The 21,139-nt window shown below is 33.8% G+C and overlaps 1 protein-coding gene across 3 annotated transcripts in view; it reads right to left on the bottom strand.

The window, feature by feature from the left end:
• The window catches only part of LOC131847212 (septin-1), a 27,633-nt gene extending 6,690 nt beyond the window's left edge, over positions 1–20,943 (bottom strand). Inside the window, exons 1-12 of one of the 3 annotated variants that reach the window (XR_009357701.1) lie at positions 20,718–20,943; positions 19,584–19,776; positions 18,553–18,683; positions 17,752–17,879; positions 16,739–16,856; positions 15,504–15,590; positions 14,800–14,960; positions 13,804–13,905; positions 12,383–12,473; positions 11,716–11,820; positions 11,093–11,201; positions 10,032–10,856 (exon numbers count right to left, since the gene is read on the bottom strand). Coding sequence is in view for 1 of the 3 variants with exons in the window: in XM_059196705.1 (XP_059052688.1) it covers positions 11,734–11,820; positions 12,383–12,473; positions 13,804–13,905; positions 14,800–14,960; positions 15,504–15,590; positions 16,739–16,856; positions 17,752–17,879; positions 18,553–18,683; positions 19,584–19,776; positions 20,718–20,741 (1,122 nt within the window). In the remaining 2 variants the exon portion in view is untranslated. Of the gene's footprint in view, positions 1–10,031; positions 11,202–11,715; positions 11,821–12,382; positions 12,474–13,803; positions 13,906–14,799; positions 14,961–15,503; positions 15,591–16,738; positions 16,857–17,751; positions 17,880–18,552; positions 18,684–19,583; positions 19,777–20,717 lie in introns of those variants that run through there. The other 2 variants (XR_009357702.1, XM_059196705.1) reach the window with 2 other exon arrangements.
• Positions 20,944–21,139: the final 196 nt, after the last annotated feature.

Below are 21,139 nucleotides of genomic sequence, written 5' to 3'. Positions count from 1 at the left end.
ATTATTTTAGAGCGTTTATTTAGTCTCAATAATATTGTCCGTGCGTTTCTACTTAATTACTTACATATTTGTTCTCTACAAATGGTTTGGTATTACTGATATGTTATGTTGTTTTTTTGACAACATTTGAGTACCGATCAATGTAATGGAGACCTAGTATATAAAATAAGTTTTATAAAATTACCAAAATTTTCATGTTAATCTAGTAGTATTTATTATTAATTTTGTGTCTGCTTTATTTCTATTTCGATATTTTGAAGTCACGCTAAAGTTAATAATAAGATAAATCTATGCTAAATAAGTGGACCTACGTATCCAAGAATATATTTATATACCATTTTTAAATAGGTATGCCTAATACTAATTAGAAAGCTTTAATAAGTGCCTACTCTGCGTTTCGTTGGGTGTTTGAAGTACATACTAGAAATATATGTATTATATTTATCTGGGTGATATAAATATGTTGTTATGTTAAGTTTCAAAAACGGTTTTTACTGTTTTTCTTTGCTACCAAACAAATTCGCGAATATCTCATTAACGGTCACAGTTATAGTAAAACAGATAGTGTTCGAGAAAATTGGATATAAAAAGTTATATCGTACAACATGTACTCCTTAATAGTATATATGAATCATATATGTATAAGTAAGTAAACGTCGAATATGTATTAAAATATCCGAAAATTTATTTATATTACAGTTTAAGAACACATAACCAAAATAAACACATACTACACCCTACGTTGGAAGCTATTCTATAGCGCAACAGAGAACAATATTTCGCCAAACTTATCCAGCTCTCTGAAAGTGAGCTGGATAAGTTTGGCGAATGAACCTATTGATCCTCTATTACTATTCCAATGCATAAGTTTTAAGATTTGACGATCAACTTCAATAATTTTTGGAATAGGTATGAACTAGATATATTTCCGTTATCACTCTTTGATGAGAATAGAATGTATAAATTTATAAATGCTTCCAGCCAGCAAACGTTGAGTTAGATACATCCAATTTTACTTACATATAATTGGTGGCGTAATTCTTTTACACCGTGTTGTTTGGAATAAGGAAGAAACATTAGATACATGTGTTCATTATGTAAATAAATATTACGGTAATAAAATAATGTTGTAATCGTATTCCATGGTTGTAACGATGACTAAAAAAATATCAAACTTTCTTCATATGCTGATATTGTCTTTGATGAATCTATGACTATTTAAACAAGTCAAGAAAAAATCCTTGCAAGTAACAATAGCATAGATTTATTTTTATGTTATGCGAAACATTTAAAGCTGCTAAGATCAGTGTAAAACAAACTCTAAAAGATGCTGATATTGTCATTATTGAAACTGCTATTGAGAAATCTGATAGAAGAACAAGTATTGTGTGCGTGGAAAAAAGGAAGGCGTGGAAAGGACTACACGTTTTATAGGAAACAAACATTAATTTTAAATATATTTTTTTTCGAAAACTATTAGATCTACGGACAAAATAATGAATAATGATTTGATAACCACTAAATTTTCTATAACTGTGACCGTTAATGATATTCGCGAAAAACTGTTTTTTGTGACGTTTGACCTCGAATAACTATTTTAGCAGAAAACGGATGAATGGGGACTTTGAGATTTTGTTTAGAACACTAAAAGTAAGGTTCATGCAAAAATCTAGCTTTCCCCTAATGATTCCGAAGTTCGGTCTTATTTTTGTCTTTATTGCCTGAACTATCAAGTCAATATACGAGATTGAATGTTTTAGAATTAAGTAGAAATTAGAAACATATTTTCCTTGGTGAAAGAAACAAGTGAGCTTCAAAAAGCCTCCGCTATACGTTGTAGTTTTAGTTGTATAAATTGTACAAGGCTCTTCATAATACTAAAAGTAAAAAAAAATGTGTATTCCCATTTATAACGTGTCTAAATGTTATGCAATACATATGTACTTTTATAGAAATAAGGAAAATTTAATGAATGCCTATTTTACACAATAGGCATTCATTAAATTTTCCTTATCCCTATGGTGGTCATAGAATTTATTGGAAATTTATTTGCCTTGGTGATAGTGCTCTTTATTGTATTTTGTTGTATAAAATAACAATAGAAAATGATGCGTTAATAAATATCAGGATTAATCATTACATAGTATAAAATAAAGTCGCTATCGCTGTCTGTCCCTATGTATGTTTAAATCTTTAAAACTACGAAACTAATTTTGAGGCGGTCTTTATAATAGATAGTGATTCTAGAGGAAGGTTTATATATATAATACATGTAGATAAACCCGTGCAAAGCCTGGGCGAGTAGCTAGTATATAATAAAATAGCGACTATTATGACCCACCTATATACACCCACTACTTAACTTTCTTTCAATTTGTTTTTTGTATATATTTATTCTTATTAGTAAGAGAAAAAAAAAATTTTTGTACTATATTTATAGCTGTAAACATTTTTTTAAATAATGTATACATTACTAACATTTTATAGAATTAGATATAAATCTTAGCACTTGACTTATTTGATAATACAAAGATTAATTTATGATATTCCGATATACGTTTTCTGATGACTTGCAAATCCAATAAGAAATATAATAGTAGATATACATATATAAATATCAGGACCGAAATACATATTTATTCATTCATTTAATTCGGACATGTATCCCATATTATGTTAGTAAACAATTTATAAACTATATTAGTAAATTACAATTTATATACATTCAATTCATGTATTTATGTCTATTTCCATGTCCAGAAGTACTGGGTTCGCAGCAGTGCAGTGATGTCCAGTGTCTCTGAGTGTACAATCTGACATATTTGCTATGGTGGTTAGGAGGCTGTTTGCGATCCCCCGAATTCTACACATCAATTATGCAGTTCTATTACGTATTATAGCTTCAAAGCTATCTATTCGCGCTGCTGCAAAGCTCTGATGCGCTACAGAACCGAGGAAGCCCAAACAACATCCTAAACCCATTATTATATAGTACGCGATGAGCGTTGCATGCCCTCTTTATATACCTAAACCACAGGCTGCACGTGTAATACGACTAACGCTTACGCTTAAACAACGTTGTCTTGTTGCTTGGCTCTTTGCCCGGGCGTACTGCTGGGGTGAACCACCCCAGCGTCATTCGTTTACCGGGCCGAGTCGAGGGCGGCTGTTATTAAGCAGCCGCCTGTAGGCGTCGTGTGGCGGGGATCATAATTTCGCTCGCCGAGCCGGCTTAACGCCGCTATGTCACGCAAGTGACGTGATCACTCGGTGGAGAGTAGATCGCGCGGGAGCGCGCGAGTCGCGTCCGGTGGGCGCGCGTGAAGGGGGGCGAAGTCGCGCAGGTGCGCTTCGCGCCCGCTGTCCGCTCGCGAGAACATCGCGCATGTCAACCGGACGACGAACTGCTCCACCGATTAGACCTTGAGGTCACGGGCGATCACGTCGTTACAGACGTACCGACCGGCATTTGTGCACAGACGGAGGGCGGCGTTTTGTTGGACCTGCAGTCTCCGCCGCTGTGAGGCCGAGCACAGTGCGTACCATGCGGGGGCGGCGTATGTGAGCCGCGAACGAATGTAGGTTTTGTAGATTTGTAGACCTTCGTTCGCAGCTGCAGCCTGGATTGTAGGAGCGGTCGCAGCATTGCGCGTGCGGCCCTTGACTGGGTCACGGCCCGGTCTACCTGCGCCTTCATGCGCAGCGACCGGTCTATTTTAACCCCTATGTAACGCACTGTGCATTCTCATTTTATGGGTTGACCTCTCAGTTGTAGGGGCGGCGGATAAGCGCACCGGTTGCGGGTGAGCAGCGCCACCGTCTTACCCACGTTGACGGCGGTTCGCCACTTATCCAGCCACTCGGGGAGCAGGTCCAACAGCCGCTGGATTTTGCGAGCGGCAACATAGGCTCGGCGAAACGACGTGAGGAATGCACTGTCGTCGGCGAATAGAGCGAGGGCGACATTCCTCTCTCCCTTTCGGAGCTCATCCCTCAAGGTGGGGATCTCGTCTGTGTACGTTGCTGAGCGCTGGCGATATGCAGCTGCCCTGCGGGACTCCGGCGGCGACTGGGCGCGTGGTGGAGTTACTATTCTCGACCGAAACATAGAAGCTCCGGCCAGAGAGGAATGGGTCCACTACCCGCACGTATGCGCGCGGCGTGCTCGTGCAACTTCGACACGAGGCCATCGTGCCAGACATGGTCGAACGCCTTCTCGATATCAAGGAAGACGGCGACCGTGAAGTGGCCACGATTGTGCTCGACACATAGGTGGTGGAGCACGCGCGTCATCTGCAAAGCCGTCGAGTGGCCGCCTCTGAAGCTGAACTGCTCGTCGCGAGGCGACAGTGTCGGCCTCAAGCGGCAGAGCAGGAGGCGCTCGAACGACTTTGCTACGTGCGAGAGCAGAGTGATTGGCCGGTAATTTGCCGGCAGGCGCTTGTCCTTGCCGGGTTTCGGGAGAACTATGACTCGCCCCAACTTCCAGCTGTTGGGGAAGTGGACGGTCCGGAGTATGCCGTTGTAGAGCCGGCAGGCGGCTGACGAGACGGCCGGCGGCCGCATACGCGACGTACGACTCGCTCGTGGTGCGTCGGCGGCGACGGGATTGGCCGTGAATTGCCCCTCCAGGTGCTGTGCCACGATTTCTGCCCGGTCCTGATGCTGCTGAGCTCCTCACGACGGCGAGAAGTCTCGTTTATGGTGGTGGTGGACGCCGCCATGGCGTCTAGCAAGACGGGCAGACGGGGATAAGTCGCCGTCGAGGTACAGATGATCGTTTGTGAGCTGTTGGTTTAGAGCGTATAGTAGGGGTAGATCATACAGCTCCTCCAGCTTCACGTCGTTATGACACCTTGCAAACCTACGGGCCAGCATATTACATCGGACCGACAACGCTCTTCGCTTCCTCTCTAAGTATATCATAATCGTCACTTAAGTCTTCTGACACATCATGTGACCGAGGTGTTATTGCCATGAAACATGGATAGATAGATAAATTTCATTACATTGTTAATACGCCATTCCAGCACTATTTACTAAATAGGTACCTGTTTATATATATTATTTTAGACAGTATTTTAACGTACTTACACATAAAATACACTTACACATAATATTAAGTATCAGATAAAATTAAATTAGGACAAGATTTTTATGTATGTTTATTTCTATGTTTTTAATAAATGGTTTTTATAATGTATACAAAAGGATTTATATATATTTTGAGACATTTTATAAAATATTTAAGGCTAATTTTATTTGTAACAATCGACATCCTTAATAATTATTTAGATGTAAGGGCGAGGTTTCGTATTTCCCTTGTACACATTTCCTAGTTGCAATACTCTGGCTTGTCTTCGTCGTATGGTGTTGCTTGCTGTGGTTTTTAGTAGCTAATAAGTATTTATGTTTTTCTGATGCAGACAGAATGTTACAAATTTTATATAATTATTTATAGCCTTCTTTATATTTTATTTTTAGTTTATCCCCAACCATTAATTTTAAAAGTCTTATTTGTAATATTTCTATTTTTTCTATATAAGTTTTAAAGGTTAAACCATAACATTTAAGACTATACTCGATCATAGAATGTATAGAGATCCATATACAAATAAATACTTTTTGTGGTATTTTAAATTCCAAATTGCAGAATTTACATAACATAACTCGCATTTTATCACAAAGTTGTTTCTATATGATATCCCAAGTTAAAATATTCGTCTATTTGCATACCAAAGTTACACACTCTATAGGTTTACAGATGCAATTGCTTGTTTGTGTAAATAATCGTAACTATGAGTGACTATAATACAGTAGGGTGATTTTATTATTAACATTTTGTTTTTTTTTCTATATTAAGTATGATACCATTGTCATGAGACCATTTTACAATATTGTCCCCGTCGTCCTGCACGAGACGCGAGACCTCGGCTACGTTGCAACCGGCGTGAATGGTACATAGGTCCTTTCTGTGACTTAGACGCTTGATTATTTTTTGGACATTATACTGCGTAACTAGCTTCCACCTCATATGCACTCATGATTCACTCACATAACTAGATCTAGGAAACATGTCTCGTCACATAAGTGTTTAATGTTTTCAACATCTGACTGGAATGTTGTGGCAAAGTTACTAGCAATTTGGGAATTATGATTATTATCTTTCATATTATTTATATTATTTCATATAATATTGTTGTTGGAAACTATTTTATATACCTTTTTATTGTCTATATTTTTTATAATATTATATTGTTTTTATATGACATAAGTCAATTCAATACAAAAATATTCTACAACTACAACGGTGCCGTTTTACTTTTTGCTTGTCATCTTGGTCTCCATCCTTCACAATTGTCTATCGATTTTTTTAATGATTCCTATAAGATAATTAATTCTTTCCCAATTTTTTTAACATTCCCATTACATTTAATAATACATTTTATGTGATGTTCATTTCTAGTTTTGAAAATTAATTTGTTAAATTTGATTCTGTGTAATAATTGATCTCTTATTTTTATCATATTTAATATTTTAGTGTTTACTCAAGCATTTCTTCCTCTATTAGTATTTTTAACATAGTTTTGTAAGAAGTGTTGTCAAAATAATATTAATTATTATTTAAATTGAAAATTTTATCTATTGAAATCTAGCCCTTACGTTATCAATAATAATACGCCGGACTGAGCATCCGATCCCGATACTGCCAAGCCCCTCAGTCAGATCACCCACATACTTGCAGGAGAAGACAATGATGTACCTTTGAAACCTACTATAATATGTTTTTGCATTTTTCTAACATCAAATCAAGGTATTTTATTTGGGATACAAACAGTTTCACAACTTACTAAGTAATCAAGTACATAAATATGAATTAATAATAGTAAAACCAATGCAGATATCTACGGGTTAATACTTCTTATGTTACTCTTATTATTATATACATTTTATTTAATGGTTTCTAATTTTATATGTATTAATTAATATTAATAGGGATATTCTGTATAACTTTGCATTTAATAATATAATTAAGACTAATAAACGCAATCGCAAGTTTTTGAACTGTATTTTCACCTACCTACTAGGAGCCTACATACAAAAGCAGCAGGGACATCAAATTCAAAAATCATTTATTAATGTAGGACATTTTAGCAGCTTATGGATCGCCATCTCGTCATATCATAACTGTGACGACCATGCTACCGCTCACGTCTTGCTATTCTAAAGGATTAAAGTATCTTGCCTTCGTAACCTGTAATTTTACGTGGCATAATTAGGTAACTTTAATAAATTACAGTTTGTTTTGTTTGTTGACACTGCCAACCCACAGAAGGAATTTAGGGGAATTCCGCAGGTATAACTTTCGAATTTCTTTCAACTGATTTTCCACGATTAATGTCGGGTTGCAACCTGTCATAAGTATTTTGAAAATGAGAGATATTTTGAAAAGTTCAGATTGACTGAGATTTTCTGGTGAGGGTTCGAGGGCCCCGGGACACTGCCCCGCCTAGCCCCTAGGTAGCTATGCCACTGTAAGCCTACAATTGTATGTGAGTATATTAATTTACGATATAAGAATCATCATTAATATATAAACTTTGCAATCTGCAACAAAACGAGAGTTACAGAAAGTACTAATCTAAAACTGGATTATATACTTATCTGTTGAGATGGAGAGGGAGGGGTGGGGATACTAATCGTAGTAGGGTCCATTAGTGCTATTACTATCAAAGGTTTTTTTATATTATGCACCAAATTAAACTCCGATTTATATTGTCTGTGTTACTTGAGTGTCTAATAATATTATTAGACACTCAAGTAACACACCGTAGTCACCATTTTTGCAAATGGGTTCAAGCTGGAAATAAAATAAATAAAATTATCAATTTGATTAATTCATATATCTTTATTTATAAAAAAATATAATAGTGATTACATATGTCTATTGCATACTAGGGTACCTAATTCGCAGATATGCCAGTAAATTATTAAAATTTCATTCATGTAATTGTTTAGAATCAGAAAACCTTATGATTTAAATACTTTGGCACCAATTAATATCATAATAATTTAAATTGTATTGACTACCACAATGCAATAATTTACGTTGTTTAATTAATATTGGAAGTAAATATAAATGCACCAATATGGATATATATTCTACTGAATAAGATCTTTAAGTACCTAACATAATTTAGAACTATCCTCTCCATAACGCAATGCAATATCAGCCTTCCATTAACATCACTAGACATTCAAATTAATACTAAAACGAATACATGCGGTTACATAAGTTTATAAAATATTTAAAATGCATAAAATAGACAAGTCATTGATTACAATAATAAAAATTTAATTAAATATTCTGCTTTAATACGATCTAAATTAAATCTTGAAATATTTTACATTAAAAAAAAAAAGGTTTGTATAGTATCTCGTGCTCTAACAAAGTAATTTAGCAAAAACAACTTCAATAATATCAGATTATTAACATTCGAGTGTCGTTAAATTCACTCTGAATGGACTTGAACATATTGTAAGCATATACAATTTAAAATAGAAATTTATTTTTATACAATTACATTTTACCTACATACACAAATCGTATCTCACAACTATTATTTGAAATATCATACTGCTAGTTTATTTCTACATATTTATATTTTCTATGTAATGATTTGAATTGCAGACTAAATTATCGATTCGTAATTTGATTTTTATGTTATATGATAGCCTAATTCTTTGTTCGGACCGTACTGGTCTAGTAAGGAATATAACTTGGAAAGATACAATTTTTTATACAACGTACTAGAATCGAGAGGAATTTCAGGAAACTATTCCCACATATAACCGAGCGAAATATGAGCATGTCAAGTACTGCGTTCTCCACAACATCGACATCATTTACACTTGTTTATGTCTCTGACTACCCCTTAACAGTACGCATGTTTTATGTGTTATTTACGTTACAGGGTCACTTTATTTGCTATTGCTCTCGATAGTAGGCTAACAACGATAGTAATATACTATTATAAATTTTATATATTTGAATATGGTCCGGAAACAAACTCTTTTAATCTAGAATCAGTTCCGAATGATAACTCAAATACCTATAGCCAAGGTTAAACAAATTTACTCTACCCTAGCATATAATATGCTGAAATTATATAAGGGTTAATATGAAATTCATATCGTTGAGGCTTAGTTTACCCTTTTCGACTAACACTGTATAATTAATTCAATTGGAAGTCTTAGTCTATGACACTGATTAATATTAATATACCTCTGAAGTGCAACATATTTTAATAATTCCTTTTTATTTAAATTTTAATGTGAGACCCTAAAGAGGAAACTAGAATACTAGTGATTGGATATATATACTATAGGTTCTAATATAGATTTGTTAACATACTAATATACTTACTAGAATTCTGACTAACGACAATATTCCGAAACGTTTCTATTTCTTTAAACATTGCAACAAGTAATAAAATTTTTATCCTCTATGATAAAAATACACTGTATATCTGTCCTTTCACAGAAACTGGAACAAGACCAATGTTGTGTATGCCTGTGTATATTGCAATTGCGTAAGATAAACGACTCCGTAGACGATGAATTGACAAGGCATAAGCTGACAATATACAATCAAAGACGGCGCAACTTCATTTATGATCGTTGATATAAAGTTGGTATGTTGTCAGGTTACCCCAATGCGACTTAGACCTTGGACCGTCTCTGTACTTAGATCCGATGGTCTTGGGTCAATCACTCGGGTAATGTGTGCTTCATTAAATTCCCTTAGCTATCCACAGTACTATTCTGCAGATATTGAAAACTTTTGGTATTTGATAATTATCCATATTTTATTGGCCGTAACTATTTCCAAACTCCTTTTTTTTTTAATAAATATTTATACCCACATCAAACAACGGGGTTATAAAGTGCAGACTAGTTTACAAAAGTATTGTAATTCGAGTTATACCACGGCGTTCTTCATTTGCGTTTATTTGAATAGAATATTACAATAGAAATGCAGACGAAGTAACAAAACAAAAACTTAAGTTTCACATTATTAAACCACAAGATTCATAGAAAAAATAAAACGTCCCTTAAAAATAAAAAAAAATCTGTAGTAAAACAAATTATAACTATATTGTTTTTACAATATAGTCATATCACGTATACGTCAATTTCTGTTGTAGAGCGAGAAAATTCAATTTATCAGTACCATGAGAACATTTAAAATAAAGAATAAAGTTAAATATATTGCAAATACTTATAACAACTATAATTATAAATCAATATTATCGTAAACTAGGGATTCATAAATTCACGAAAAATGAATATTATCGCCTGCTCGCTCACACTAAATCGTAATCTTAACAGTTTCTGATTATAATAGAGTAAAAAAAATACATATTAAAATTAATATTTTTGGATACATCCAATACTTCGAGCATCGCATTATATCGTTATATCAATAACACACATTTTCAGTCTCAAGTGTATTCATTAGGCCAATTTACAGAATACAATATTTTCTTCCAATGTTACAATCTTTACATTGCCGTAATAATATACTTCTTGGAATTACGCATCCATTACAGATTATAGGTAAATCACCTGTTAAACCCGACATGGGAACGAACGGGACATACGTATTTTCTATGCACACTGGTGCCACCAGCGGCACATTCAAAATGCAGAGTTGCCACCATTTTAATGCTTTGTCTTTACTTTATATAGTATTTGTTTTTCTGTTTTTAATAGTAACAATAATCCAGGTAATTGTGTCTAAGCACTGTTTTTTTTTCTTATATTTTATAACATCTTGGATATCCGAACGTAGTCTGAAACGAATGTATTATATTTTAAACCTTACCATAAACAAATAGGGTACACATACCGCATATCGTAGACGTTTGCGCGATTACATAGTCCATTCTTAGAATCGATATCAAGTAAAGTCATTAATATACTTCTAATTTCTGATACTTCGTTAACCACGTATGTATATAATACATTGCCGTCAATTATGTTACCTATATAAAATGTTTTCCATATGTTACTACAGTTAGTTACTTACTATATTTATATTCGAGTTAATTGGTTGTAACACAGTAGGGTATGACGCGCAGTATCGCGTTGACGACGTCGCAGGCGTTTGGAAGATATATCGTCGTACCAGCATGCAACTGAAATAAATAGTAAGTATCTATTATTGTTTATTACCTTTTACAATTACAATTAGTGTCTACCGGTTTGGAATTTTAAAAATGTATATGACACTTTATGAACCAATATAATATCTATCCATAAATAATAAAAAAATCCTATAAAGCAAAATTGTTATAGGCTGTTTGAGTCTCACTTTACTTCTAATTCACAAAACTGATTTTAATAGGGTTTTTACTATTATATCATTTGGACAGCTTATTTGATAATGAAATTAATGGAATAATAATCCAAAATCTGTAAACTGTTTTAATTCTGCATAATACTTTTGATTTAGCTTTATTTGAAACTAGCTACCCGCACTGGTTTCGGAGTACTAGTATTATATATACATATAAACCTTCCTCTGGAATCACTGTATATATGGCTAAAAACTGCATTAAATAGGATACGTAGTTTAAAAGATCTAAGCGAACAGACAGCGGAAGCTACTTAATTTTATACTATGTAAAGATATCGTTGTACTAGTGATACCTGTGCGTCTCGCGTGCACTATGCTGTGGTGGTGCTAGCGGCCTGCAGTTTCATCTGGCGCTGCATCTGCTCCAGCATCTCTTGCATGCGTCGCAACTCGGCTTCCTTTAGAACAATGCACATACAATTGGTTTACTATCCAATTTTGTGACTTCAAATCAGTCAACATAGATTATTGTTCAACTGAAGACAAACCAAATAAGAGACTACGATTATGAGACCCGTTGCTACGTTGAATTACATATAAGAATGCTCTCAGTGCCGGTACAAATTTTATAAATATCTTATACGTTGCTGTTATGAAAAAAATGGTGTTACTTTAATCTCCGATCCATCCTCCATCCAAATGAAACGGGGATTAAGACGGCTTGAGCCGAGGTTCGTACCCCTAGCCTTGCCCTTAGACTAAAGTCGTATCCGTCCGACGGGAGTTGGCTTTCAGTTGCTCTATAAGTCCTTCCGCGAGTTGGGAGTGCCATCTGCATTCGCCGCCTATCGTCCGGTGAAGCTGACGGTCAGCTTCGACCAATTTTGATTAGAGTAGTACGAAAAAAAGAACAAAATTTTGTGCGAACTAATGTTCTCTGTTGTTGTGGTCTTTATAAGGATTAATATTGAGTAGTTCAAATACGTTCGCTACATTAGATACCGCCAAACATCTACGTACCTTTTCTCGTAATGCTCGTTCAGCGGTGTCCTCGCTTGATCCGTTTGCCAGTCCGTTGGACTCCGCCTCGCTCAAGCCGCTTTCAGTGGAACTGTAAGAAATAATATTATTTATTTATAAACTCTTTATTGCACCAAGCACTTTACACAAGAATTATACAGAAAGGAGATATAGATATACAAAAAGTGATCTCACCGCAAGTAAGCAATCTTTTCTAGTCAACCTTCACATAGAGAAAAAACAACAAAAGTGGTATGAAAACTACATGCAATATATATATACATATATAAATACACAAAATAATAGAAGTACAAAACAACTATATAATATGTAAAATAATAAGATAAACAGCAAGAAGGACAACAAAAGAGGAGAATTTAAGAGTCTCCTCTTTTGGTATCAATATTCAACCCAGGTTTTCAAAATTAAACCGAATTCTTAAAATAAATGACAATAGATAAATATTGGCATTTTTCTACTGCTGAATAAACGATGAATTTCCATACAAACTTTCACCCGTATTTATTTTACTCCCTTAAGGGTAATTTTTTTACAAACTTTGAATGTCTCATTCCTTTATACTTAACGACATAAAAAAATAAGCTATAATAATAACGATACTGCCCTACAAACTTTCATCTTCCCTTTATAAACAATTTTTAGCATTAAAAAGTGACCTACGTTTTTCTTAGGATTCAGACTATCCGTGTAACAAATTTCATTTAAATCGGTTCAGTAGTTTTGGCGAACAAGCGCGACATATAAAAAGTTAAATTCGCATTCATAATATTAAGTAAGAACTATAATCTAAATTCACGTCGGGTTGGCAGGAGGAATCACAGCATTAGATTCTATCCTTGCACGTAACATTTACTTCATTTACATTCATAACTTGTTCTATAGACGCACGTCGGTTCCGGTTATCTGTGTCTAATAATGATTAGTAAATCTTTTTTCATTATTTTTTTGTATATAACCATTTTTGGTGTATACTAATGTAGAAAACAACAAATCTAAAGTCCTATTTTGTAAAAAAATATCATTGTTTATATATTAACAAATTAATGTGGTAACAGTGTACACTAGTATTAACTACACAATTTATCTATAAGCACTTATTGAGTAATTATATATTACGAACAGTAGAATTATTTTCAATAAATATTATAATATATCATAGAATTAATACAAATAAAAAGAAATCTACTTTAAAATTAAAAATCTTTTTTTAAGTCGATTTCCCAAAATAACAATTATATTAATGCAGTTTATTATTAAACGACTGATATAAATAAACAAGTATTTATATCAGTCTTGGTATAAAAATATTAAGTACAAGTATTGTAAAATAAAATAATAATGTCAATTCAAGATTACATGCAACTATATAGAATAGACATAAATGCAGTATAAGTACTAACGTGTGCCGTTTGGGAACTTGTCCGTTGCGCGCGAGACGTTCGGAGCGATAGTTCTCGTAGTGCACCTCCTGGGTTACTTCTTGTAAGTCTTGCATGTGAGTTCTGTAAATTATACTTAAAATAAAATAATCAAGCTCATATTCAAAAAAGTTCATATATTTATATGGTATATATCTTTCTACATTATACAATTTCTTCACTTTAAGCTGCTCTACATTAAATATCATATACAGGAGTCATATTATAAATTAAAAATACATCGATGAAAACTTTGTGCGTAGTCATCTCTGTCACCCATTTCACTTGCCAAGCAGTTTCCTTTGTATAGCAACTCATTCATTAGTTCATGTATATGGACAAAAATTGACACTCATCCTAAGATTTGCCGATTCATTCTAGTTACATAAAAAAATATATACACATATAAAACAAACCTACATGAATAAAGATATTTTGATTTGATTGGTTACTTTTATTTATTTATTTCAGGCTACTAATAGCCCATATTATAAATACTTTATAGACTAACTTACATACATATGTGATGTAATAATAATATAAATGGTCTCTGTGGTCACGACAGTGATAACGGCAATCTGCCACGGTAGCGCCGATACACCACCCCCTTCGGCTAGTAGTCCTCCATGAATATAAGTGATGATTACCTCTTAACATCAGTTGGGTAGCTTGTTTACCATACGGTTATATTTGAAAAATGTATAATGGTTTTTCTTTTCAGACTACTCTGATGCTGTTTCCCTCATCTGGCCTTTACAGCTTCACCGGATGATAGGGGGCGAGCGCAGATGGCATTCAAAACCCGCGGAAGGATTTTCGGAGCGGCTGAAGGCCAACTTCCGCCTAACGTATACCACTAATCTGAGGGCACCGCTAGGGATTCGAACCTCGGCTCAGGCTGTCGTAATTTCGATCTCCGTTTGAATTCGGCGAGGGATCGATGGGAAGGGGTGCGTGATAGTGTAAAGGGAGCATTACATGAGCATGGTGCGCAGCTTGATGAAGTCGCAGTGGTCGGGGTTCTCGACCTCGACCACACCCCACGGGTACAGTCGTCCGCGCACGCGCCGCCCGCGCACCTCCAGCTGCTGGCCCGCGCCGCACACCGCGAACGGCACCGCCGCTTTCAGCTGACGTACCTGACAATGAAATGTGTCACACGATAAACATAAAAACACATGATGGATGGGAGAAGGGGATTGTTCATAATGTGGACTAATAACACCATTACTAGCAATGTAGTATGTCAGATTGACATCTACGTGGAAAACGTAGTGATAAATTCATTGTGAATATGATAAATTCATCTTATCATCCTCCATTGGAGCCCCGCCATCATATACCGTTATTGCGGGCGGAAAAAAAATACTCTGAACAGGGTTGAGGGTATTGTTAGTAATAGGCACTAGTACTATATGGATATAAATACCATATCAGTCCTCTATTGAAACTGGTGGTTAAGTCTCGGTGGATTTGGCACAGTTGGCTAACTGATTTGACTTCATTCTCATCATGGTGTACCCGTCAACATTCCATTAAATATTTGGCGTTATACATGTTTCCTTTACCACAGTTTTTTTTTTGTATTGGCCAGAATTGATCTCGCGACCTTAGGTGTAATTCAGAATAATAAGCCACTGACACATGATAGTCTCAATTCATGTATTATATGATTATGTTACCTGTTCCTTGTAGTCTTCATCTTCATCACTGTCACAGTCTGGCAGTGGATAAATCTTGATACCTTCTCTCTCAATTTCCTCCATAACCTGAAAACAGGGGCATATACACACATTTGAACAATGTCTGTTGTGGTCACACAATTATGTCAACTCATTGATATCATAATATCATTTTTTTTTGTAATGCTTACACACCTAAATCGCTAAATCGATTATGATGAATTTTGGTTTATAGATAGATGGAACCATGATTTTTTTGTACTTGAAGGGGTAAAACAGTAGTTTGTTGTTGTATGGGGAATCAATAAATTTCGAATCGAAAAAAAAATAGATGACTCCAAGATTATACAGAAGTAGCGCGCAGTACTAGCTAATCTTTACATAGAAAAATTACGTGTCACGTTGTTTGTCTGCGATGGACTCTTAAACTACTGAACCGATTGCAAATTTGATTTGCACATTGTGTGCAATATTGATCCAACTTTAAGATTTACTTCAAATCTCAGCTTACTTCTAATTTATAGTCGCAATATTATTTTATTCAAGAACCTTAGCTACAATAACGCGTGGCCGGGTCTGCAAGTAGTATTATAAATGCCAAAGTGTATTAATCTGTTACATTTTCTAGATTAAAATGTGAAGGTACATTGATCACGAGAACGGAAATAGGCTGTTATTTCGAGATAAATGATAGCCAATGTTCACAGGAGGATATTCAGATGAAGTTGTGATAAACTACTAGTCCTACATACATAAATAGATAGCTACTTAATATACCTGAATGTAATACTAATTCTGTGATACCGTTATTTACACTTCCGCATAATAATGAGTAAACGTTTTACTACTTTGGCATGGTGACAATACTATAAACAATTTCAAACAGTGTTGTGAATACTGTAATTTTAATACAAGGTATCCATATAATCTCATTCTCCCATACAATACATATTAATAGGTATAGTATATAGGCAATAAAATATTTCAATAAGTTGCATGAAATAAAACACTACCAATGAATATGTTAACAAAATATATATATATATAAAATGAATCTGCGGAATATTTATACTATTCTTATATAGAGGACAACTAGCCACTATTAATTTTGCAAGTCAGATTCTGGTGAAGAGTGTGATTCATAAAATGTTTACATCCTGTAAACCACTTTTCAGGCAATTTAAAGATATTTGTATTTTAGGAAGACTGTACATAGATAAGTACTAAGAACTCACTCTAGTCTTCAAACGCTGCACCTCTTTCTTGGTGAGACAATCGGCCTTCGCTATCACAGGAACAATGTTCACTTTATTATGGAGTTGTTTCATAAATTCAATGTCCAGAGGTTTCAACCTATGATAAAAAATCAGTAAAGTTAATCACATATTTACATTATAATAATAGTAATAATCTAAAATCTTTATATGTCTCAAATAATATACTATTAAAATTGCTGCTTATAAAATTTAACAGTAATATAAAATATAATCGCAAAAACAAAGTAATTTGGTTACATTTAAATATTCTATATTTTATAATCTACCAAAGACGTAAATGTCCATAAATAAAATAAAAAGTCACATAAATTAGAAATATTATACTTGTACTAATATCAAAGTAATCTTTAATATTTGAAAAACTAAATCATCACTATACGGGCTAAATAACTATTAAAAAGAAATACCTACAACTTTTACATTCTACACTATACAAAATACAATAAGCGTGAATTTGTATGTAGGTAATGTATGGTACAGGTAATATATGGTAATAATGATCCGACTTTGAAAATTCTTTTAATGTTGTATAGACCATTTATCGGATAATACGCTACTACCAATAGAAGCTATGTAATGAAAAATGTTACAAAAACAGTGACAATATAACGCAGATGAAGCTGCGCGGGTTACTTAGTAATAAATAAACAGCAACTCGGGTGCACCATGCAAAGCCGTGGCTCTCTAGAAATTGTAAATGTATGTATATATTGTAAACAGGATAGGATATTTCATAAACAAAGCAGGGGAGAAAAATAATGATGTATATATTTATATTTAACACATCCGTTTTTTTGTTTTCGTACCATATCGTGTCCTTTAGTTTTAAAAAACCATTAGTTAGTATGTATTATTCATAATATTTTCCCTAACTTCAAAATTTTATTTTGGTCACAAATATTAGTTTTTAAGAGTTGCGTGTTGATAGTCGAGATTAATTTCTTTTAAGTATAGAATACAAAAGACAATACCCATGTCCAAACGGTGAAATGAAATAGAAGCAGCAGTGTATGCGGTTGTCCACGATGTTCCGCCGGTTGAGGCCGCTCTCATCTCGCAGGAATCGCTCGAATTGCTCGTCAATATATTGTATAATAGACTGAGTACAAAAAACATAGTTTAGTAAAACCCGCAACAACTGTCTATAAAGTAAAATTTATATAACTAGTTGAGCATAAAACTTGTATTCAGTTAATTTTTTAAAATAGTACTAAAACTAAGAATCATAATAAAATCTATCCTTGATGATTTTTTTTGGCAGTAAATTGTCAACCTTTCATGTTGTATATATAGTACTATACTTAAGAAGTGGTATTAACTTTTATGCTGGTTATGGTGTTAGGAAAGAATTAATTGACTTTACATTTATAGCACCATCTTAAAAAAAGTTTTAAGTCTGTAATTAAACATTTCGGACACAAAAGTAGGATATCGTGATTAATAATATGATGAGTCTGTATAAGTTATTACTGTAAAAGATAAGGTAAACCTTTATATATTTATGTGTACATAGACAAACTGAACTGACTTGTGCATACATTGATCTTGGTTCTCTGGAATAGCAATATGGTGGTATTAAGTGGTATATACACTAAATACGACCACATTGCCATTCCAGAGTACAAAGATATCATTCTTTCATACTATTAATTTTCCCTTTCAACAGAATCACATCTTACAAAGCAAGCTGCTTGACGCCGGTCGTGAGGATATTATTAAAGATTATATAAAGCAAATAATGACATGTCATATAAAAGTAAGCCTATACTCACTCGGAAAGAGTCAGTATTATCAATGGCATCTCCATAACCAGGTGTGTCTACAACAGTTAAGCGGAGTTTCACACCTCGTTCTTCTATTTCTACTGTAGATGCATCTAGCTTTACAGTTTGATTTGTTTTCTCTGCAAATATGAATGTGTACATAGAAAAATTAATAATCATTATCATTAATTTTGGACCAGAATCTCTTAAAACAGAATAGAGGCAGCCTTTGCTTGGAAGGAAGCAGACAGTCATATATATCTATAAAACCAAACAACTAAAAAAACAAGATAAGGTCTGAATAAATGGTACATATAATGATTAATAACTTATTATAATATAAATATTATTATATTATAAATATATGTAGTTCCTTTAATAGCAGGACAATATAGACAGATAAATAATATTTGTTATAAATAATATTAAATATAACTTGTGTTTATTTTATTTTTATTTAAAACTAGGAACTCACTACTACCTTACACAAGTGTATAATTTATGGATATAGTAATAACTATATGGATGTAACTATTTAATAAACTGATTGCACAAATCTTTGTCCTATAAACCTTTAATTCTTAAAATAATAGTGAAACATTTATCAAGATGCCCTGTATGATTTCGAAGAAATAAGCAAATATCAAACAGTGCAAACAGTAATTTTGAATTATTATTTATAGGAATATATTATTTGAAGCATTTAGGTTCATAGCCAGCTTATATTATCATAATGTTAACCTCGAAGATGTCCAACTTATTAATGGAGTGTGATAAGAATCAAACAGAGGAAACTATTTATTAAAACTTTTGAAATTAAAAAATTTGATGTGGATATTATTCAGGGCATACCACATCCCCTTCTTCTAAGATTCCAATGTTTGTGTTCCCTGATAATAGCCAGTTGATAAATAGATCACTCTCATTCAGTAATTATTTACTTTTTGTTTAGTTTTTGTTAGTTAGGTTAGATATAATGGTATTGCCATGTTTGGTAACAAAATCCCTAAAATAATTTAGATAACAAAAAAAATACTAACCAATAGCATCAGGTATAACTCTCTCAGGGTACAGATCAGTCAAAAATAAGGAATTAACAAGTGTAGACTTCCCAAGTCCGCTCTCTCCAACAACCATCAGTGTAAACTCAAAGCCTTTCTTTACAGACTTACGATGTACTTGATTTGGTAAGTTGGCAAACCCCACATACCCAGGGGTCTCCAGGTTGGAAAACTGTGAATAATATATATATATTATTTCAGTAACATGGACAGAATAGAACTTATATTGATATATTTATCAGAGCCTCTCACTCAGGACTGTCTGTTTTATTGATAAAAGAAATAAACTTGAAAATTTGTACAGTAGTTTCTCGAGGTTATCCCAAACATACCAATAAATTTTGTTTCACAAAGACATAGATACATCATTACACAGATTGACTGACACTATATGACACACATTATTGATTGCTAATACTTCTAAATTTAGGAAAGGGGATTGTTAGTAATGTGAACTGATGACCTAGCAATGTACCATGTCAGGTTGACCTCCACGCAGTACCCCCTGGAAACCATCATGATAAATTCCTGGTAAATTTATCACAATGGGCTAACTGACCTGACCTGATGCTCATCTTATCATCCTTGACTGATGTCGCCTAGCGTAAACTGTTAGCACTGGAGGGTACACCATTCCATTTTTATATATTAAAAAAAACTTTCAATTCTTCAATTCAATCAACTCAAACATTTAGTTCTATGTCCTACATTGTTCAACAATTACACAAAGATAAGGTAATGAAGTTATGCATACCAACAAACAATAAACAAAAATAAACACTGATAAGCATTCAAAGTTGGATACTTCATTACAATTCTTTTGTGCTACATACACTTATACTAATATATAGATGAAACATCATATAACGATGTGCAATCGCAACAATTTTGTAAACAATCACAGATATCTTCAACGCACGCGTCCGTTGTTAACTGTACCGTGATCCATTTCGCCGACGACACAAAATTCCTACACGAACAAGACACCAATCCATTATACGACGCAACACATAAAAAGTATGTACTGTAAACATTATACAAAGTAATTAGGTATTAATGATTTGGCATTACAATATTTTGTAACTTAAATAGAATGAAAAATGAGTGACTTACATTTTTTCCAGTTTCGTTAGACATTTTGTTTCTTGGTATTTGCTCTTGAGCTGCGTGGCAAGTATCAACAAATTAACTTACTAGTAAAATAAAATGTTTTCAATTATGCTATAATTTGTTTGTAAATCATATAAAAAAGGTAAACGCCCGAAACCACCTAAAAAAGGAATTCAAGAAAATATTCAATGTGTGTGGTCATAAACACTCTTCAAAGCACTAAATAGAATAGAATAGACGTTTGTGTGTGTAGTTGTATTCGGTTTTATATTGTCTTAGATACAAATGTACTCTGTAATATTGTCTGACTGACACAGTCTATTCTGATACTGACAGACAAAAGCAGTGTTACCAAATGACCTCTTTAGAGTATTATGTTCCTTGCAATGACTATCATACTTTTCCCTAAATTATGCTTAGAAAGA

Source organism: Achroia grisella, unplaced genomic scaffold, assembly GCF_030625045.1.
Source record: "Achroia grisella isolate CSIRO2021 unplaced genomic scaffold, CSIRO_AGI_Agris_v1 utg109, whole genome shotgun sequence".
Classification (NCBI taxonomy): Eukaryota; Metazoa; Arthropoda; class Insecta; order Lepidoptera; family Pyralidae; genus Achroia; species Achroia grisella.
Note: the sequence above shows the minus strand (reverse complement) of the source record. Positions and strands in the feature narration are given on the sequence as shown.